This window comes from Sciurus vulgaris (genome assembly GCF_902686455.1).
Source record: "Sciurus vulgaris genome assembly, chromosome: 1".
Lineage (NCBI taxonomy): Eukaryota > Metazoa > Chordata > Mammalia > Rodentia > Sciuridae > Sciurus > Sciurus vulgaris.
In genome coordinates, this window is record NC_136461.1 from 157,785,371 (window position 1) to 157,809,286 (window position 23,916).

General features: G+C 33.7%; 2 protein-coding genes across 5 annotated transcripts; both read right to left on the reverse strand.

Moving 5' to 3' along the window:
- Positions 1–27: 27 nt before the first annotated feature.
- SLC10A5 (solute carrier family 10 member 5) lies at positions 28–4,628 on the reverse strand. The gene has a single exon (XM_079105656.1). It carries the CDS (start codon positions 4,497–4,499, stop codon positions 3,189–3,191), a length of 1,311 nt encoding a protein of 436 aa, XP_078961782.1. The 5' UTR covers positions 4,500–4,628; the 3' UTR covers positions 28–3,188.
- A 2,831-nt stretch (positions 4,629–7,459) lies between these two features.
- ZFAND1 (zinc finger AN1-type containing 1) lies at positions 7,460–23,525 on the reverse strand. 4 transcript variants are annotated; one of them, XM_079105688.1, is made up of 8 exons: positions 23,418–23,525; positions 21,261–21,303; positions 20,312–20,351; positions 18,197–18,321; positions 18,018–18,109; positions 17,168–17,289; positions 7,869–8,024; positions 7,460–7,779 (listed from the first exon to the last, which is right to left on the reverse strand). In XM_079105688.1, exons 1-8 carry the CDS (start codon positions 23,470–23,472, stop codon positions 7,609–7,611), a joined length of 804 nt encoding a protein of 267 aa, XP_078961814.1. In that variant the 5' UTR covers positions 23,473–23,525; the 3' UTR covers positions 7,460–7,608. The 4 variants fall into 4 exon arrangements, with proteins under 4 accessions (XP_078961814.1, XP_078961816.1, XP_078961813.1 ...); XM_079105690.1 differs by having other exon boundaries at positions 23,345–23,497; XM_079105687.1 differs by lacking the exon at positions 21,261–21,303 and having other exon boundaries at positions 23,345–23,504.
- Between the last annotated feature and the right edge of the window lie 391 nt (positions 23,526–23,916).

Below are 23,916 nucleotides of genomic sequence, written 5' to 3' on the forward strand. Positions count from 1 at the left end.
GGAGTGGAGTCTCCATGCTATTTAGTAAGATTTTATGTTTTGATAGAAGTTGGAGTTGCAAACTTTGGTTAAAACTTCTCACATGCTTCTATAATATCAACGCTTTCCCAGTTATAAGAATATATATCAGAGGATTGTTATTCTTAGAATAGTTATTATAACACCATCTTTCTAAAGGACATAAAAGAAACTTAAAAAAAATTGATCCAACAACCTCTTATTCTAAAAAATAGTAATAAAATAAAAATAAAATAAAATAATGGGTGATTTCATCCCCATCTCATATTTCAGGCAAGTTTTACTATGCAAAAATCTATCTTCTGTGATACATATATAAAAGAAATAAAATATACCCAAAATTTCATCTATGTACTTCCAATGGCTTTATAAGTTATAATTTGATATGAATAAGCATAGAGTAACAATAATAACTGTAAAGTTTACCAGGTATTAGGCATTGTTCTGAGGGTCTTGTTCATATTAACTTACTTAATCTTCACAACAAGACCAGGGTGTGACCCTATCATTTTTTAATCCCCATTTCCCACATAAATTTAAACAGAGAGAGATTAATATAACTAGTGTTACACAGCAGTAAATTGAAAGAGCTGGGATTGCCCACATAGGCATAGTTTGACTCTTGAATGTGGGACTCTGACCTTTACAGATACTAATGATAAGTGATTTAATAAATGTTCAATGAATACCTACTCTGTTCAATGCATCATGCAAACACTGTGGGGAATTCAAAGTGTGGTATGTGGTTCCTGCCCTCAGGAAGCTCATATTTTGGTTGTTCCTTAATCAGAAAGCAACTGCATTGTGTACCTATTCTCATCATTCTGAACCTTCTACACTACTCGATCATCCTACCCATAGTGCTAGGTCCTTTCCTTAAAATTAGGTGCTAGTTGTTTACTAGAGTCATTGAAATACTGAGTTCAGTGAGCTCTTAAACCTCAACTGAATCTCTATATTACAGATTAGAAAACTGATGTGTGGAGAAGTGTCACAAGGTCAATGATAAAATAAAACTAGAAAGACAGGCTTCCTAGTGTAATATTCTCATTAAAATGTATAGAAATTAAATTCATGCACATTTACTTATAGTTTAAACACCCAAATGAAGATTTTTGTTTAGAGGACTAAAATAGTCCACAGAGCAAATTATTGTTTAGAGACTGGGATAATCATTCACCTCCCACTACCAGGTCAGTTACAGATCTTGGTATCTATACACTAGATTGGGTGATATAAAATAATTCAGTTATATTTTTAGCTAGCAAAGTAAACAAAAATTCCTAATGGTATGGACAAAATGGTGACTACCACTGATAGGAAAATGCTAAAATTTAGACTCCATACATAATTATTGACTTCATAACTTCAAATCAGCAACAAATCAGGATCAAAAGTTTAGACTTTGGTAAAATAATAATAGTAGCTAACAGTGTGCTCACTATGTGCCAGGTGCCCTATTTAAGTACATTTAATTTAATTCCTCTTTTAATTCCCAGGTCAATCTGAAGGAGGTAACACCATTATCTATATTTTTAGGTAAGAAAACTGGACTGTAGGGAAATTAAATATGTTTCCTACAGCCAGAAGTCTAGGAAATAGGGAAAACAGGATCCTTAAGACTTGTATTTCCTATTCTTGTTACCTACACTTTCTTTGGAGAAGAACATAGACCAGATATAGATAGTGGATCATAGTCTATGATTCAATACTTTATTTAAATAAACACATAGAGAGTGTTATGCTGGACATTTCAGGAAATATCAAAATGAATAAACATAATTCTTATGTTCAGGGACTTAGAGCAAAATAGGAAAGGTAAAACAGGAACAGAAATAGCTGTGAAAGAAGCCAGGCTGGCTCAGTGAAAGGCATATTTGTACGATACTAAGTCTTTCTGCTTGATTGGAGCAAAAGTTTGTGTGTAAAGAAGTGGAAGAGGAGAAAAACTAGAAAGGTAGGTCAGAGATATAGTGTAAATGCCTCATTAAGGAATACAGAATTTATTTGAAAGGCAAAAAGACTTCCTTGAAGGAAAATTACATGATCAAAGTTAGATATTTAGAAGATTAATATGACAGTGATTGGAGGGTGGATAGAGACCAAAACCAGTTTGAGAAATTTAGGGAAGGAGCAAAGTAGAATAGAACAAAAGGGATAGAGAGCATGGGAAGCTAAGAGGAGACTGATGAAAAGATAAGGAATTGATTTATTCAATTTTGGTACCAGTGATTGAACCCAGGGGCGTGTAAGCCACTGAGCCATATATCCAGACCATTTTTGGTATTTTATTTAGAGACAGAGTCTCACTGAGTTGCTTAGAGCCCCACTAAGTTGCTGAGACTGTCTTTGAACTTACAATCCTCCTGACTCAGCCTCCCAAGCTGCCGGGATTTCAGGCATGTGCCACTGCGTCTGGCTTATATGTTATTTTTTAATAACGAGGTTGACTATAAAAAAAATAAAAAGAGGAAAGACAGAAGAAGAGGGAGAAGGCATGATCCTGTGTTTCAGGGTAAATGATAATGCTATTGTGGGAGGTACACAAGACAGAAGGATGTGCAAGTAAAAATGCTACAGGGTATAAGGGCATACGCAGTAATTTCAGGTGCTTGGGAGGCTGAGGGAGGATTGCAAGTTGGAAGCCTAATTTTTGCAATCTAAGGAGCTGCCTCAAAATAAAATAAAAAGGTTTGGAGGTGTAGCTCAATTGTAGAAGGTTCTGGGTTCATCCCCAGTGCTGAGTGTAAAAAACAGACAAAAACAAGTAAACGAGCAGAGATGCCACATTTAGTTTAAGACATGTTTATTCATTAACTTAGCAGTTACCAAATGTGTACTATGAGGACATCCCTTCCTTAATATTTAGGATTTATCATACTTAATAATGAAAGATTTTTCGATTGCTTTTTCTCAATGTGAAGTATCCTACTCACATTCTACTCTATAAAACATTCCCAAACTAACACAGTGGAAAAGTTGTCTCTTTCCTCTAAACTCCTGCATATTTTGCTGTTTGTACCACGCTAAACATGTGATTACATACATACTCCCCACATCCCCAGGTCAAATTTTAACCAGATCATAAGCGGCTTAAGAGTATGCATTATTTTGTATATTTGAATTTCCCACAGTACCTAACCCAGAGTAGGAATTTAATGCTTTAATTTTTAGAGTAGGAAAGACTTTTTGTCTTCTCTGGTAAAGACACATCTTTTCTTAGTCTTGTAGACCAGAAGGATCAATAACATTTCACACCCAGAACACATGGCTACTGTAAAAGGAGCTAGAGAAGCTAAGTTGGCCTTGGCCTGTGATAAAGAGAACTGAATAATGGCAAGGGCTAAGAAACTGTTTAATACCCCACTTTCGATAGCAACAGTTTTACAGACAGGAAGAGGCAGCATACAGACTTTACTAAAGGAGTACCCGAAAGACAAACCCAAAGTAGGGACTGAGAGACCCAAAAGAAGCATTTCCAAGTTAGCTGTTTTTAGAAAAATTGATCCCATTCTGAAAGTCAAATAAATCCCTACAAACATTAAAATAAAACTCAGAGGTCGAATTACCTTCTCTAAGAGGTTTGCTTTTTCAGGTAATCTACGCTTGATGACTATTCCAACTGATATTGGTATGAGGATGAACAGGAGTGTGGACACGATTTTAAAAACAGGAATATGAAATATACCTGATAACCCTAGTATCCTACTATATACATAAGAATTGATAGGCATCATTATCAGGGCCAGTAATGTTGATGTGCAAGTCATCAGAATGGCCAAAGTGACATCTCCTTCTAGAAGCAGAGCAAAGAGATAACCCCCACCCCCTCCAGGGCATGTGCAGGTCATTACAAATCCAAAAGCTTGTGCCTCAGGCAAGGCCAAAATCTGAGACAGAAGAAAACCACAAAAGGGCATAAGAAAAAACTGTGTAACTGCCCCAAGAATTATTGGCAAAGGTCTCTTCCATACTGTTTGAAGCACCTGTAATTCAATCTTGCAACCAAAGGCACATTTATTTAATAGTATCAATGGTAAAATAAGCATTAGGATATTTCCATCAACATGCATTGATGCCTGGAAAAGATTCTTTTTTGTTTGTTTGTGCACTTTGACTTTGACATTCTTTATTTCTTCAATGAGTCTCTCTTGCCTACCTTCAGAGTCCCAGAGCTGAATAGTCAAATTGGTCTCTCCATCTTCATCTGTCCTTAGGTTTATGGTAAAGTTGGTAGCATCCAAGGAGGTCTTGGTCACATTCACCACATGCAGCATTTTAGGATTTTCTAATTGCACAAAGAGGTAGCTGGAGTTAGGACGTTTATCTTTGTAGCTTGACCTTACAATAATCACTTCTTCCATCTTTGTGAAAAATAGTATTTCAGTCTTTTCTGTGTTCTGAAAACTGAGAAATGACTTCCTTTCTTCTCCCAGAGTCACAAACAACAAAAGTAGGATCATAAAATTGTTTCTAATCATTTTGAAAGCTTGAATAAATCACATAGAGCAAATTGTTTTTTAAAAATGAAAGAATATTCTTTCCCACTGGTGTTCAGAGGCAGTATAATGTGCAGTTAGGTAAGTTGTTTTTGCCCGATCAAAGTTCAGTGGGAGGGACTGCTGTACTTTTCAAATTAATATAAACACTATCTTGTGACACAACCTGTTTAACTTGTAGTTAATAAAAGTTATGGCATTTATCAGGTTCAATATAACACAAACAGAAACCTAATCTCTTTCTTCCTGGCTTCCTCATTTCTAATGGAAAAAAAAAATCCAAACAAAAGAACAGGTTCCATTTACCTGAAGTTAAAAATGTTGGTATCATTTTTTAAGTTATTTTCTATGCTAAGAAAAATTTACACTGAAAGCAGTCAAGATAAAAAAAAAATCTAAAATATATATTAAAGAGGCCTGAAAGTCAATGTCATTTAAATGAAAATAAAATAAGCATTTACTGAATATCTTGCAGGGGCACTGAACTAAGATCCAGTCACACCATGGTAAGCAAGTCAGGTACAATCTCTGCTCATTCAGGGTTTAGAGAACTTCAGAAGCCATACTCTGGCCTTAGACTGCTGATAGCTCTGTGACACCTTGAGTGATTGTATGGGTCAGACAAAATATTGAAACTGTTTTGATGTCCTTAAGTAGGAAAATAATTTCCTAGATAGTTACCAGATATAGGGGAATATAGGGAAAGTAGGTGGCTGGTATTATGAGCAAAGGTATATGCTAGGGCTGCTGCTGCTGGGTACTTGGAAAGACACTGACACTAATTCTAAATGTCTTATTCCTTCTTTTTTAACACTAACCTCTATCCAGTTAGGGACACAGACATCAACTAACCTAACTTAGGTCATATGTCTGTGCTTCACTTGCCAGAGATAAGGAAAAGCAACAGGCTTTTTACAATTCAATGCATAGACACACGACTGTAATTTCCCAAACAGGGGATGAAGTTCTGATGCTCAGCAGCTAAGAAAAAAACCAAACCCCAAACACTACAACTTTCTACTAGTGAACATGCAGATCTAGTAGTCGCTTGAGGCCATTTCAGAAGATTCTTCATGTAATTCTGACGAAATTTGTTAAATGAAGACAAGGTGTATAATTTTAGATCATTCATGATCCTCAAAAACAGTCATTTTTTCATATATTTTGATAATATTTTTTTAAAAATCTATCATTTATATAGGTTAATCTTTCAAACACAATAGACTTTAGATGTCATAAATTTTATTTCATGTAGAACACTAAGAAAAACAAAATTCTCAATGGTGAGAATTAGAGAATGGAACAATCTGTTCCAGACATTTCAGTTAAATTGCCAAGGAACTTAATTTAAAAATGACAAAAATAAAACAAACATAACACAAAGTTATCTTTATAGTTTTCTGACCAAATCTTAATTCACAATTTTTATTGTTCAGGTCCAAGATGTGTAGCACGTATTTCTTTTCCCCCACTCCAATGGCTTTATCTACAACCATCTTCCTTTTTCAGGTTCTCCCAAATCATCTTATCTGAAAATTGTGGAGCACAATACCTGATTAAGCTAGAAAAAAATCTGATTACCTCTCATTCACAAGTATTTTCTCCCTGATTAAACTGAAGCTCATTTGTGTATCACAGTATTATTTTACCTATTTACCTAATTTTAAAACTCCTTTTTTCTTCGTGGATTTTAAGTTGTCTATAAGCAAGTGAAGAGACACTACGGTGAGATGGGGACAGTAAAACCCTAAAATTATATGGTGTATGAAATTCCTACAAAAAAGTCTGAGAAAGTTGACAGACTTAAGTAAATTGGAAATAGGGAGCTAGAGAAACCAGAGGAACTAGATCCTTTTCTCCCACACCGTGTTATCTTTAGAAGAGAACCAACTATTCATGCTGGAACCACCGGTACCTGGAACACGACTATCCTGCCTACTAATCTGCAACTTGCTATACTACTTTGTATTACCGTTAAAAGATTATATACATATCTTCATTGTATTTACCATGACAACTAGAAACCAAACCTTACATTTAGTAGGTATTCAAATAATTATGTTAATGGATAAATGCATAAGCTCCTGATAAAAGCTGAAAATTATTCATTCCCCACATGAAAATAATATGAAATAAAATAGACCAAATGAACAGAGTTTATTCCTTTAAACTTAAATCCACTGTACATGTCCATGATTAGCATAGAAAACAAAGAACATATAGAAATAATTTGTATTCCTTCTGCAAAGTAGTACTTTGTTAAGCATAATAGAAAACATCAGAAACATTGAATTCAGTTTGTTGGTAAAATGTAGTATTTGTTAGCAGGTGTTTTGCTTTGAAACATATACAAAGACTGTAATAAGGCTGGGCTATCCCATCATCCCTCTCATTGGTAGTACATTTCATACAAACAATAAAGATGAATCCTACTGGAGGACGTTCTTTATCAGAAACATACCCCAATGCAGGTAGATGATAACCAAGGCAATAAGTTTCTCTTGTTAGGCCTGAGAGTCCTCATCCAAAAATTTAGAAGACTGAAGGAGGTGATCTCTAAATCTACATAATTTATGTACACACATCAATGTGTACATCATGTAGGCAGAAAATAAAGCTGTACTTTCTGGTTCCATAATACTAGGCTTTACATGTGATTTGTTTAAAGCCAAAGCGATATAGGTATCTTTTAAGAGCTGACCAAATATCTACCATCTCCTTCTTCTGCCATAAGAAAGGCAAAGTCCCCCCAAAGTGGGTTGTTCCTTCGGCTTGTATACTGGAGTGAAAATGAGATGGAGCAGTGCACAATCAACAGGTGACATTAACCAAATGGGAAACATACCTTTGCTGATATTTCTACAGTATCAACTAATAAAATCTAATTTTAAAAAAATTGCTAACAATTGAGTTTTAGCACATAAACTTTAAAACATAAAAACCCAAATTTAGTAGACAATATAAATTATGAAAAAATGAAAATACATTAAAAAGCAACTTTTAAAAATCAAAGTATCTACAGTAAAATAAATTGACATAACCAAGTACATAAAAAATTTCCTTGTGATTTCTAGTTTGAATTCTTGAGTGACTATTCCAAATATGAATCAACATTCTTTAAAGACTGTTCTTCATCACTAAGATATTCCAAAATAATATTTCCACCATTATATAAAGGGTAATCCTCTTTAGTAATCCAGGTTTCCAAAGTTTGATCCAAGGGTAAGGCTTCTCCTGAAGTAATGTGACATAGCCTTAATTTCTGTTGAAAGAGAAATAAATCATACTGTAATATACACTTGTATAGAGTATCCTAAAACTTTTAAGGAAACTATTATAACTATATGTTACCTTAGCTGTTAATTTGTTATTGTCATTTTTAAGACTGGCTAGAGAAGCTGCAAAGTCTATGACCTTTCCAATGCTCCATCTGTGGCAAAAGAACATGGGTTTGCTTTTTTCTTTGCTCCCCTTAGGCAAGAACACCTGAAAGTAAATTCTTTCTGTCTGTAAAATAAAAAGTTAAAATATAGATTATATATACATATGAAGTAAAACACATGTTTTGGTCTGGTGATATCCTTTCTTCTTTTCCTCTGGTTAGAGGATTACCCTCTAATGAATTAACTGCTAATGGGAAGCCAAATCATGGTAGTCTCAAATCTAACTAAATGTATGGGCATAAGACCCAAGACCCTGGGTCTATTATACCCCTAATTTGTATAATTAGACCTATTTCCTCACAATATATTTTACTTATGTTCAAAATTAAGATTTCACCTCACTAAAAAATGGAGTTGTTGGAAGGTGGCAATTCTCAAAATAATCAGATTACTTTGCATATGAACAGAAATTGCCTTTTAAAATATCTTCCTCTTAAATGCAGTAAGATTATAAAGGCAAGATCACAATTATATCAGCAAAGTCAGTGTGAGGGCTATCCATGCAAACAGAGGCATATCTTAGGCTAATGGGGCTCTTTTTCCCAAGATTTTATGTTCAAAAGCTGGGGGTAGGGAGAGTTCTTTTCTTTTTTAATTTTTACTTCTAACTTGCCAATTTAAACTTGGGAGCTGCCTGCAGTGATTCCTCATACTCCTTTAGTCATTCCTGAACCAATGTAGAAAAAGTAGCCTTAAGTGAGAAAGAATGAGTTCAACATGTATAGGGAAAAAGTCAAGAAAATAGATGAAATGGATGGACTCTTTCAACATAATTTGGTACTAAATGAGATAATACATAATTCTCCATTACATGAGAGAACAAAGAATTTTTTTCTTTCCCTTTTTTTCTTTTGGTACCAGGGATTGAACCTAAGGGTGCTTAACCAGTATGCCACATCCCCATCCCTTTTTAATTTTTCATTGTCAAACAAGGTCTAGTTAAGTTGCTGAGGCTGGTTTTGAATTTTCCATCTTCCTGCTTTGGCCTCTGGAGCTGCTGGGATTACAGGTGTGTGCCACTGTGCCCAGCAACAAATCTGTTTTGCTTATACTACTTGGAGTCAAGTTTCAGTATCTTGCAAGTTAAGGATTCTTGAAACATGACACATTTCTTTTTGTGTAAAAGACCCCACTCCATTTTTAGAGACAGTAGGACATTTTAGAAAAAAAGGAACTAAATAAAATAAAATAAAATGTAAAAACCCTACAGAACCCTAGAAAAAAATTTATTAATAAAACAGGAATTCAAAGATGGTTTCTCTAGTATTCTATATACTACCTGCCTCCTTATACTCTTTTTTTTTTTCTTAATTAGCAAATGCAGGAAAGAAAACAGGATCTTTACTGATCCCTAAAAACTGCTTTTAAATATACTATCTTTAAGGTTCAATTTCTGTGATAATTAAAATTTTAATGTAGTTGCAGCTTTTCTAAGTTCCTGGAGAAAATATTTTAAAGAAATAATTGATCAACACATTTCCCATCTCAGCACTAGGGAATCTGGATTTGTTGATAATCAGTGGAGTATGTTATTAAGATAACAAACACTCAAAGAAAAAACAAGAAATCATTGGAAATTCTGGTGGTCCATAAACAAAGTCCCTGCTTCAAAACAATGTAGTAAGAAAATAAATATAAAATGAGATAACTAAAAAGATATAGCCTTGTCAGGCACTGTGGCACATTCCTGCAATTCCAGCAATTCAGGAGGTTGAGGCAGGAGAATGGCAAGTTTGAGGCCAACCTGGGCAATTAGTAAGACTGTGTCTCAAAATAAAAAAATCAAAAGGGTTGGGAGATATATCAGTGGATGTATTGGGGTGCTCAGTGGTAGAGCACCCTGGGTTCAATCCACAGTACTACAAAAAAAAAAAAAAAAAAAAAGTCTGAGGATAAAACATATAACACAGGCTGTCATGACACTCCAAAACAAAGGAGGAGGTAGTCTAGAGTTCAGATGTGGGTGAATGGGAAATAATGGTGTTGCATAGAGATAAAGCTCCTTGGTCAGGTTCACTGGTTGGAAGCAGAGGATGGAATGGGACTTGGGTGAAGAGAGGCTAAAGAAGTGATTGCTAAATGTTGACTAGAGCTGTTGCTTGTACAACTAAATATTCTGAAGGCAGAAAAGTATGATATAACCTAATGACAGTGAACAAAGCTCAGTAAAGCCATTTATAAAAATTTGAAAATCTCTGCAGGGCAGAAGCTTATAGTTTAGAATTTGGATTTGATACGGAGGTTTTAGAAGTGTGGATCAAGCAGAAGTAAAAAAAAAAAAAAAATGCTACAGAGGGATTAGCATGTCAGGGGAGGGAGAGAGATCCAGAAAGAATCTCTTACTCAAGATGAATATGCAGGGTAATAGGTGAAATTTTAAAACAAATTCAAGGTTAAGCTATTAAGGACCAATGAAAATAACGGAAAAGACATTAAAATAAGTTACTTAGGATATAAAATGAGATAAAGAAATAATATCCATGCAAAGAAACAAAAAGTTATGAAACCAAAACAAGTAGAAGTGAAACAAGAAAAGTTATGATGATCCAAACAGAAAACTAAAAATACAGGTATTGAAGTAAGAAACTCAAACTGGATAAATTTCGACATTCCTCAATAAAAGGTTTAATTGAGTCAGCTAGAATACAGTATAAAGACACAGATAGGAATTATAAATCCCCAAAATATGTTGAACAAGAACGTTAGAGACTCTACCACCAGCAAAGCAACAAGAGAGAATATGACTATAATTTTTCAACAGTGAAGAGATGAAATTAAAAATGTATCTGAAGAGTCCAGTTGGATAATTAAAATATATTAACACCTGGAAAAACACTGCACCAATGTTGGAAAAGATCACAAATAAAAATCTTAAAAGCTATCAAAAAAAGAGGATTATAAAATGCAACAAGAATGAACCACAATAAGATGTTTCCATAATAACAGGTGGCAGAGGTCAATGAAGAGTATGAGCTGAGAATGTCTAATAGAAAATCAAGCTAAAAGTGAGAGCAACTTACATCCTTGTGGGAAGGGGAGGAGATAGGAAGACACATTTATAAGACCATGCTGTGTTATCCCCTGCTTTAAAAAATATTTTTAAACAGTGTATGCTAGAGCCTGTCATTTGCAACTGTATCACACAGGATTATAGTCTTGAAAATCTCGAGACACATTTTTTAAAATTTGGATACAATAATTGTAAAGTTCATATGAATGAATAAATGCTAAAAAATTTCTAAGAAAAAATATAGACAGGACTTTACATTACAGATACAGAACAGTCTACAAAGCTACTGCATAAAATCTTTTATGTATTAACATGAGAAAAGAACAGATGGATGGCGAAATAGATTGGAAAGTAAAAATCAGATCTGTATATATGTAGGATGTTATTTTATCATGAAGGTGATACTTTGGTATTTCAATTCCATTAAAAAAAAACAAAACTGTTTAATAGCTAACCAACTGAACGAAAATAAAATTGAGCCCTTAGCTCATATCACAGACAAACAAAAAAATACCCAGACTAAAGACAAATCAAAAATTAAAGATTAAAGACAAATGTAAAAATATTTTTAAATTCTGATGAACACCAAAACAGAAATGAAAGAGAAGACAGGTCTTAGAAAATTTGTAACAGAGACATCAATGAGAAGCATAAGTGAAAAGAATGTACCTGATATCAAATAAAGTTTGCAAAGTAGATTTATTATTAAAGGATTAATACCTGTTATAGTCTAAGAATTTCTTTCCATAAGCTGACCAAACAGAATAAAAAGACAACTCCAAAGAAAAACAACTGGAGGATATATGTGGGCAAAACAGCAAGTCCTAATGGCTAAAAACATACAAAGATGTTCAAATCCAAAAGGAGACACATAAATGCAAATTGCAGCAATTATGAGATATCTTTTTATAGCCAACAAACTAGAAAACCTTAAAAGGAGTGATAACAGCTACTGGAAATCATGGGAGAGAGGTATTCTCATATAGAAGCAACAAGTAGAGTATACTGAACTGGTTAGGAGGGCAGGCTGTAACTGAGTGATTCTTTTCTTATTTTTCCTTTTTTTTTCCTGCAGTATTGTTAAAATTTTATTTTAAGACAGGGTCTCACTAAGTTGTTCAGGCTGGCCTCAAACTTGTGATACTCCTGACCCAGACTTGTGAGCTTCTGGGATTTCTGAGTGATTCTTAAACAATATTTAACTTCAGATTACTATAGGAAATGAAGAACAGTGAGAGATAAAAAAAAATCCAGAGCCACAAAACAATGCTTGGTATAGTCAATAAAGGTTTGCTATTATAATTACTGTTAGTAGAAATATGAATTGTTAATAGAAATATGAATTGTAGAGTTGTTTTCCAGTATTTATTAAATTTTAAAATATATATAACCTTTGATGCAGGAAAAACATTACTAGAATTTTATCTTACAGAAATAATAGTACCAGACTGAGGCTACTTATTTTAATGGACAAAACTGAAAACAACAGGAATAAGCATTAATAGGAAAATGGCAAAATAAGTTACAGTGTATTCACATTATGGAATATGATGCAGCTTTTAAAGAAAATAATGGGAAAGCCAGACTAATGCACTTGAGGAATCTTTAATAGGCAAACATGAGAAGTATATGTGGAGGAAGATACATAGGAAACTGCCATTTTCTTGGTACTAAGGATTGAACCCAGGGATGCTTAACCACCAAGCCACACCCCCTGCTGTTTTTGTATTTTATTTAGAGACAGGGTCTTACTGAGTTACATAGTGCCTTCCTAAGTTGCTAAAGCTGGCTTTGAACTTTCAATCCTCCTGCCTCAGTCCCCAAGCCACTGGGATTACAGGTGTGTGCCACCATGCCGGAAGGAGAATTGCTTTTATTTTATTTTAGCTTTCAGCACTATACATCGTGTGTGTGTGTGTGTGTGTGTGTGTGTATTACACATATACATAACAATATCAGATTCAATAGTATATAAACTCCATTCAGGCAGAGACTTTATTTTATTCACTGCTGTATCCCTGGGACCTGATATTTAACTAGTGTTCAAAAAATTATGCTGACTAAACAAATACGCTATTTTTGTAAAATAATAATCAAAAAACACTCTTCAAGTCACTGCACACATATAAAAGTAGAATATACTTCTAGTAAAATCACATACATGTATAAACACACATACATGTACACACATGTGTGCATTATATATACATGCATATGTATGTATACACATGTGTAGTATATATATTACCTATGAAACATACACATACACCCATATATCTACATATTTATATTTGTATACACATACACCAATATTAATGGTAAGGGAAAAACTACATCCGTAGATTTGTGGAATGCTCCATAATACATTGTTAAAGCACGTAAGAAAACAGTCTTTAAGCCAAACTGTCCAGTTTTAATTCACAGTTCTCTTACTAGGTATGTTAATAGCAAGTTACTTAACTCTTTCATGTCTCAGTTTTCTCATCTGCAATAGTGTACATCTCACTGGCTTGTTGCAAGGATGAAACACATTAGAATAGTGCCTAGAACAAAGTTAGGTGATATTTAAGTTTTAACTATTATGTTTTAAGTAATGAAAGAATTGAAAAGTAATGTGAATGATATTACTGGATGATTTAGGATAAGTATTCTCAACTTTACAATACTGACATTTATTTTTTGCAGTGGTGGGGACCAAACTCAGGGCCTTGCATAAGCTAGGTAAGAACCACCTCCCAGCCTATTACTGACATATTGGGCCAGAAAATTCTGTTGTAGGCACTGTCTTATGAATCGTAGGATGTTTAGCAGTATCCCTGGCTTCTATCCATTAGATATTCATAGCACTACACCCCAAGTTGTGACAACCAAAAATGTCTCCAGACATTGTCAAATGTCCCCCAGAAGGAGAAATCACCCTAAGTTGAGAATCACTGATTGTGGGGCATGGAAATGGAAGAGGGACACAAGAGGGTGTATTTGGTATAGACAATTTCTCAACAGGTATACTACTTAAAAGTATGTACTACCTTTGTAATTTTAAAAACATCTAATAAATTTGTGTAATGATGGTATTAAGGATAATCAAAAAAATAAAACTATAATCAATGGTTTCTAAGTCATTAGAATATAAGGGAATATAAGAAAATTCGAATAAGAAAAAAGAGGAAAGAAAGAAGAACAAGGATAAGCAGAAAATATAAGATGGAAGAAATATGTTCAAATGCATCAGTGATCACAATAAATATAAATGGATTTAACTCACCTATAAAAGACATACTATCAAACTGGATTAAAAAAACAAACTCCAGCTATATGCTGCTTACAAGACACACCCTAAAACAAAACAACACAGAAAAGTTGAATTTAAAGGAATGAAAAAAGACATAATAGTTAACTTCACAAAATAAAGCTAACAAAAGAATGTTATTATAAAATAGGATTTAAGGCAAAATTCACCAAAAAAATACAATGAAGAAATACCACACACCTGATAATACGCAACTCAGGAAACCATTAAAATTACAAGAAGAATCTCCATTGTTGAAGATTTTACTGACACATTTGTCTAAGAAAATGACAGACCAAGTAGACAGAAGATTAACACGTGCACACACATACAAAGAAAGAGACTGCACATTTTATAGCAAATACAGAAAAATATAAATAACTGGTGCATTTGGGTAGAGAATGTGAAAAATTATTTGTACTATTCTTGGCAACTCTTCTGTGTTTGAAATTGTGTACAAATAAAAATATCAAAGAAATACATCCAAACAACTACACTGAACATAATTAAGTTCACCATTCCATTTAAGAACTTGGAAAAAGAATGTAAGACAAAATTTAAACATAGTAGAGACAAAGAAATAATATCTGAGCAGAAATTAGTGGAACACAAAACAAAGAAATAATACAGGTGAATAAAACCAAAACATGGTTCTTTGAAAAGATGGTGGGGGAGGAGGCAAATCTCTAGCAAGACTACTTAAGGGAGAAACAAAGAAAAGTACAAATGAAAAAGTATTAATGAAATGGAATAACAAAAGACAAAATAGAGATTTGGGATCATAAGAGAATAACTTGAACAATTTTGAAAAATAAACTAGAAAATCTACAGCTAATACAAATTCTCTAGAAAAATAATGTTTACCAAAATTGACTTCAGAAGAACTAGATTCACCAAATAAGTCAAGAATTATCTAATGTACTAGAATAGTGTTTAAAATTCTTTTTAAAAAATATTAGATTGGGGCAGGAAGGGAAACATAGAAGCTCATTGGATTAGACAAAGGGGAATGAAGGGAAGGAAGGGGGTATGGCAATCAAAAAGACAGTAGAAGGAATCAGACATCACTTTCCTATGTTTGTATATGAGTATATATCCAGAGTTAATTCCACATCATGTACAACCACAAGAATGGGATCCTAATTAGAATAAATTGTACTCCATGTATGTATAATATGTCAAAATATTCTCCACTGTTACATATATATCTAAAAAGAATTAGAAAGAGAAACTGGAAAAAGTATTAGATTTAAAGGTTATGAAAACTGAATGTTATAATCACTACACCCTCTACAACTATCTCAAAGTATAAGAGGGAAAGCTGCTCAACTAATTTTTTTATACTTTTATTTTATTTATTTATTTATTTATTTATTTATTTATTTATTTATTTATTTATTTATTTATTTATTTATTTATTTTATGTGGTACTGAGGATAGAACTCAGTGCCTCACATGCTAGGCAAGAGCTCTACCACTGAGGTACAACCCCAAACACACTCAGCTAATTTTATGAGTATACTTTTACTAATTTTTAATGTTACTAAAAATATATTAGCAAATCAATTTAGCAATGCATTTTAAAATAATCATCTACCAGAATCAAGTGTTTTATCCTGGAATATATGGCTGATTTAACAATGAAAAAAAAATCGGTCAATGTAATTTATTATTGTAGTAAGGAAGAAAAAAAGATGAACATCATATTAGATGTAAGAAAAAAACCAGTAAATTTTACTTAACAGTAAATTTATATCATATCCATTTATGATATAAATTCCAAGCAAACTAGCATGAGAAATAAATACTATCAGGTCGATAAAGGCTATAGAAAATATATTTGATGATATTTGTATAAAAGTTAGACATGATGAGGATGCCTGCTACTATCCGTACTATTCAATACTGTTGTGGAGAGCTCAGCACAAAGACAAATAATAATAACAAAGAGGAGTTAGAGGAAAGAAAATTTGGGGAAAAACATCCCACGGAAACTGGCATTTGCAGACATATGACTGCAGAGAAGACATTTCAAAAAATCTACAAAGTATGAAAACCATTCAGAATTTATTTGCTAATATAAGATCAACATATAATAACCTACAAAGACCAAATAGGAAAATGTGACTTTTTTAATAATGTATTTGCAATGACAACAAAAATGATAAAGAATATAAGCTTAACCCTAAGGAAAGATGTTAAAAAAACACAATAAGTATTATAGAACTTTGTTGACACATATAAAAGAAGACCTGAAGAAAATCAGAAAGATAAAGCATAGATATAGACAGGATGAGTCAAAATTCTGAAGATGTTAACGGTCCTAATATAAAATTCAGCACAATTTCTATAAAGATTGCAATTTCACAGAACAGGACAAACTGATCCTGAAAGAATAAATGGCCAGGAATGGACACGATTATAAGAACTTTTGGAAGGAGACAAATCAGTACAACCACAGACAATAGGAAGCTGATAATGTTCAACTACCTATGGAAATTCCCACAGATACATTAGGGTCTTCACTATACAACAATTTTGGAAAGTTTTATTAATAAAACTTAATAAATTTTATTAATAAAAAAGTAGTTAACCTGGAGTATGTTCATACGGTGGAATTAACATGCAGCTACCAGATGAACTAGTCTAAAAGTACTGGCATGGACAAGTTTTAAAAACATGATGCCAAAAAGGGGAAAAAGTTGGAGGAAACATATGGTTCACTGTCATTTCTGTAAGTGAAAAAACTCACAAAATACATATTATTGATGCAGAGCATATACCATGTAATATTAGAGATGATACATATCAGATGCAGGTCAATTGTTACTAGATGGGAAAGAGGAATAAAAAGGAGACTTCAACTCTATTTGGAAAATTTTTGTTTCTCCAGATTTCTAAGACCAACCTGTGGCAATGACTTGTCCCCATCAGCATGCATCTTTAACTTCATCAATGCAACCTTTGCAGCTGTTTCACTATTTTTGGCACCTTTCCGTCGTTTATTTGCTGTCTCTCCTTTCTTGGAATCTAAGACGTAAGTGTAAGCATGTAAACATATAAGAACTTTTACATTACATTTCCAGAGTTTTACTATAAAGAATTAATTAATTTATTAATTATGACCCTGAAACATATACAAATTGCACACAATGGAAAAATATCACTGAGGTTGATCAACCAATCTCCATATCAAAAATTTCACTAGTATGTGCCTCTTTCCAACTTAAGCCTGTTTAATCTAAAGCAGTCACTATGTTTTACAAAAACTTTAGGATTTTGTTATGGAAGATTTTAATATAGGTACTATCATTAATACACAATGAAAATTCTGCTGAACTAACATATTGACAGAGATACTAATCTAAGTCACAGATCTAGTCTTTCTTGGTACCTTGTAGCATCATTCATCATACAGCCAAACAGGCTTATTAGAGTATGCTCTGAAAAGAAAGCAAACTACTCTGTCACTCTCATGAATACCATCTAACCATGATAGTTAATCAGCTGATTTGAGCGGCCCAGCAAGGAGACTATCTGGTATAGTATTTTCACACAGTTCCCAGATTCTCTTTGGTCAGGTAGGCCTTATAAGAAATACTATTGCAAGAATGTCCTCAAAATACAAGTTATTACCACTGGAGTTGTTAATGATACTTTCCATAACTGGTAAAGTAGATATAAGAGGCAAGAGCTCTGGAACTAATGGAGAACATAGAAATAAGGAAATCAATAGAACAAATTTTCTAGATACCTACCAATAATGTCTTTTACAAGTTTCTGAGTGTTAGCCATTCGGGGCTTTTGAATTTCCAGTTTTTCACACTCATGATCTGACTGATGGCGATGTCTAAGAACAAGAGAAGAGTGACACTAGCACATGTACTTGAATATGACTTAAACAGATATACAAAGCTTGAATGGTCTAAGCAATTACCTTAAGCAAAAGTTCTTCTCACAGTAAGGACATATGACTGCCACAAGTTCTTTTTCAACACAGTTCTTGAATGAGCAAGGGTAAGATTTAGGTTTATCAGTCTTCAGTCTCTCATTGATTATTACCTGAAGATATAAAAGGGGAAAATGGAGTTATCCTTCACATTTAAAGCATATATGCAAATCCATTTTAGAAGGCAGAATTCACATCATTTTTTGGTTTAAACTTATTACATCAAGTTATATACTCTCACATTAAAAATACAATGATTGTTTAAGACATGATTACTGTGCTGAATTTTCTATATTTTCATAATTTTCCTACTGTGGTATATTTATCTTCTAATTTAAAAATGACTGTTCAGTTATCTCTGCGATTTTAATCTTCTATTTCATAAAAGTCCCACACACAAATGCCCCCATAATATGTTAGGTTATCATCTTTTCAATCCTGAACTGGCAAGTCATAACTATTTTATATACAAGTTTTAGGGAACTAAACAGGTAATTAGGGAATAGACTACCTAAAATTACATATTTATCTATATGTAATTACATATCCATATGTAATTTATCCATTTATCCAGGGCTAGAGGTAGTTTTATAATCATATACTATTTTCTGTGCTATATTTCACATTTTATTATCAGTAAATATTGTATCAGATGAAGATAAAATTTTTGAAAGGTTAAAAAAAAAAAAATCCAGATCAGCCAGGCTATTTGGCATTAAAGTAACCTGATTTATAGAGCTGAGTAAATTTAGGGAACTGTTTGAATACTAAAGCCAGAGGAAATTCATTTTCATTAATGATAGTTACATCTTGTTGTACTACCCTTTCTAATTTGTTGCAGTGATTTAATGGTAAAATTAATTTATTTCAATACTTAATGAAATCCAATATTTTGAGTGACACTCATAGAAATCAAATGGCACCCTGAAAAAAGAAAAAAAGCAAGCAAGCAAAGAAGCACAGGACAGATTTGTGAGCTGTATAAGAAACATCAATAAATTTTACTATATGACTCTAAAGGAGTATTCTCTTCCAATTAATCCTATGGAACACTGATATATTAGATAATTTTTAGTTTCCTCATATACAGATCACTTAAAACTTAAAAGATTCAGATTTTTGCAGGGACAGGCACTGGGAATCAAATCCAGGGTCTTATGCATGCTAGGCAAGTGTTCTACCACTGAACTACACCTCCAGCCCCTAAAAGTTCACATTTTGCTTAAGTTCAGTAACTGTAAGTTTTCTATAATTGAAAGAACAGATGAAAAATCCTTGGAAATGTATCTGATAAATGGTGGACAAGAATAAATGTCAACTGAAAAGTATTAAAGACAAATATTGCTTTTCTAAATGGAATGAATTCAGTCTAACTTTCCTCTCTCTTGTCCAAATTTAAGATTATACTAGGCATGGTGAGCCTAGCTTTCTCTTTTTCAACTTGGAATTCATCTTTTTCCAGTGAAGAAGACTAACTTGGTCCAGTGCTGCTATGACTGCTGAGCAAGTCTATCTAATTCTAGTATTCCTTTGCAGACCCAATTGACTCTACATTAAGCTTCTTCATTCAACTTAAACTCTTTTATCAATAATAAGGGTGTTTTTTCGACTTATATCTGCCAACCCTTCCTTAATCTATTAATTTGTTCAGAATTAAGGTAGAGATTCTGCTGGACAGAAAGTTTGTTCCTGGTGGACGAAGGCTCATAGAGCCAGAAAATTTACTATCAAAGGATCCTATCACCAAATACCAGTGAAAATGAACACCACAGTGAAGGAAACACTGAACTGGAAAGGCTATATGATGAGAATATTAATTCCAATGTATGTTTATAAATACAACCTAATGTTATAAGTGGGTTACCTAAACAGAAATGTCACGGAATAAAAGTGATGAGGATAAAAATTTGTAAATACCATATAGAACAATTTTTCTTTAAATCAGAGAAAAACAATAGAAATGAAGCAAAAGCTTCTTAACATATTCAGTTCTGTCTGCCAAACTCTAATCTCTAGAGCACTGACTGGCTTTAAATCTGATCAAATTCTGAATGAAAGTGCATGGATACAAATGTTTCATCAGATTGGAGAAAATTAACATACCTCTGGACAACCATGTGACTCTCTGCTTCTGTGTTCAAGGCTTAAATAATTAAAAAAGTAGTGTTTAATTAAATGTAATCAAATAACACACAGATAACTATAATAATTTGAGATATTTTAATGGTTTTAAATCAGTAAGGACATCAATAGTGAAATGTCAAGGAATACTCTCCTTTTTTTGGCCGTACTAGTGATTGAACCTAGTAGTGCTCTACCACTAAGCTACGTCCTCAGCCCTATTTATTTATTCATTCATTCATTCATTCATTCATTTTAAGACAGGGTCTCACTAAATTGTCCAGGCTGGTCCCAAACTTGTACTCCTTCTGCCTTAGTCTCCCAAGTTGCTAGGATAACTAGTTGCACTACTACACTTGACTCTATTTCTGAATAATTTAAATATACATGCAACTTTTATTAATCTAAAATTCTTTCTGAATTATATTCTAAATATGCTTTTTTCCTGTGTTCTATTTAATAAATTAAATGCTCAAAATTTAAAAAAAATTAAATTATAAAGAAAATACATTTTCTAAAATTCTTGGTTAGCTTTTGGGTTTCACTTTACATGTGATATGTTCAAATGATATACAATGTACATTTAAAAAAATTTATAGTTGAGTTGTTTTCATTTTATTTTTTAAAATAGTAAAAACCATAGCTGGTTTGCTTTACCATATTCTTTATGTTTGTATATTATTTTCGTAATTTAAAGTCACAAATATTATTTTACATAAAATTCACATACAGAATCCCAATTCTGGAAGTTTACAGAATAACCATACATAAGTAGTTAATGAGTAGTCAGTTTTTCTCAAGTGATTAATATATTGAATATCAAATATCAAAGGTTAAAGTTATAACTATTTTAAATTATAATACTTTGCAGAAATAAAGCTCATATTACAAATACTAAAATTACTCCCAAATCCTTCATAAAAAAACTTACCAAAATATTCCTGAACAACCATCACATAAAAATGGAAGGAAATCTAAAGTTGGGGGAAAATGTTGTAGGTACTGATCAGTATCCAATTTTTATTTTGTTTTCTTACATGAAAAGAATCAAAGTATTGGACCATCTCTATAGCAAAACATTTTAAAAAACATTAATATATTAGTGTTGAAAGTCACTACATAATCACTGCTAAACAGAAATAATAACTATTTTAATAACTGAAAAAAAAGTGAATTAACAGGAGACAAATGTTACTTGTGGTAACTTTGTTAAATCGGAAGAACGAGATCTGTGGCATTTTTCTTTTTTTGTTTCCAAGATTTAGTAGATGCTGTTTTTGAGAATTGTATACTGCAAAATTTCCTCATTTGGAGTAAACTATCTGGGTTTTAATTCTGATTCACTGTTTACTGATCTAGTAATGTTAAGTACGTTAGCTTTGGAGATATATATGTATACATACGTGATATAGTGTACCTGTTCTTGTCTATGTATGCATATATACACAAAAACAAAAGCTCTATTAGGTAATATAAATAGATATGTACTGGTAAATAGAGTTAGATATACAAAATATAAGTATATAATATCTGTATATGTGTACATGTGCATGTGCATATGTGCACACATCTGTATCTGGACCTGTATGCTACACTCACTGTATGCTATATCTGTATGTATTGTATGCTACACTCACTTCACAGGGTAACTATAAAATCCAAATGAGATATATGTGAAAGGTCAGAATAATAATGCAGTAACAATAATAAATAAGATTATAACAATTAACTTTCTTTGAATATATTTAACTTCAAAAAATATTGTAGTAACTGGGTGGAGATGTTTTCAACGAGATTCCAGAAATTCAGTAAATGAACTGATACTTCAAAATTAATTGCTGAATTGTTTCCTTGCTGGTGAGTAACAAGAACACTAGGACCAATAACAAAAACTGAACTGAACTTTTGTAAAACACATGAAAATATCCACTCTCAAAAATGGCAACTAACAGTTAATCACTCAATATAATGAATAACTTTTTAAATTTTTTATATTTCTCATATTACACTATATAGCCAAGTGAAGTTGGATATATTCAAGCATATTACTTTTACAAAGTAAAAATCAGAAGATAAACTCATCCCTCTTTAAAGCTACAACTGCCTTGAAAAGATCGTATTCTACAGGGTACCTTCATTCAAAATAGAAAGAGGTTGTACTGCAACCAAAAGGGACCCTTGGATCATTGTACTTGTGGAATAAGAGGGCCTCAATAATTCTTCCCTCACCTGAAAAAAGGGCTTGATGAACTGTCACTATTGTTATTAAAACAAGATATTATGAGATTTGGTTTCAAACAAAGAAATTATGAATACATTAGTCAATAAGAGAAAGAAACTACAGCATGTAATATTCTACAAACTTTTGTGATGTTTTCAATATGAAAGATTGTACATATTTGTTATTTTGAGACTTTTTTGGTAACAAAGTAAACATTAGATGCACCAAAACCAATACTTTCAGCTCCAAAACCAAAGACTTGTAATTGTTCAATGATAAACAGAATCAAAGAATGACCTAGGAGAGAGAACATAATCATCTGATGGAATAGTTGGAAGGAGTTCTTTGAGAACATGACCAAAACGTCACACATGCTCATCTCCTGAGAGGCCCGTGGAGACCAGGTTAAAAAGTGATCTCGCCCAACTCCTTCGTTTGACATGTAAGTAAACACAAAGGTTGGGAAAGTGGCTTGTACAGGTCGCAAGGTCAGAGGGGAACTGAGTGTCCCGACCTAAGCCTCCTAGCTCCCTCCCCGCGCTAATCAGAAAGCAGAGGGTGCTCCGCGAGCCAGAAGTGCACTCTCGGTCTTCTTGGGTAAGACACACTGGAAAACCATAGTGAACTCTGCAAGGTAAGTTTTCAGAAACTGCGTGGAGACCAAGGAGACCACAAATTTCTTCCAAAGACACAGGAATAACAATAAGCAACAACATATCTATCTCATAGCCCACTAAGCAGGGACGCGCCCGCCCGCTCCTCAGACCCCACCCAGCCCTACGGCCTCCCCTCACCCGCCGCCACCATCCGTGGCGCCAAAGCAGACCCTGGATCTATCGCGGCCAGGGAACGGGGACTCCGGGTCACCTCGCTGCCGGCAGTGCTCCACCTGGCAATGCTGACCGATGTCCAACTCGGCCATCTTTGCAGCGCCCGCAAAGGAATGGGCGAAATTACGGGGGGCGGGGCAAGGTCCCGCGCGCGACGCCTGCTGGGAGAGTGGCACGCACGGAGGCGGAGCCTGCAGGTGAGGGCGGGGCGAACACCGGAAGTTGGCAATGCGCATAGTCCGGAATCCTTGAGGTCTAGGCGCCCACTCGGGCGGCCCCAAGCAAAGGGGTGTGGCCTCTAGAGTTCCCCGCACACACCACCCCCCAGCGGAAGTTCTCACGCCGAGTTCCTACCGCAAACTCAGCCCCACTGCTGGAGTTTTGCGTGGGGTGGCGGAGTTTTTGAGCTTTCAATCACCAGGATCCGAGAAGGTCTCACAGGATATTTTCTTTTTAAAATTAATAAAACTCCAGGAAACTGTACACTTCCTGGCACAAAGAATCATGTGAAAGGGGCACTGATTACTCAGTTCCTG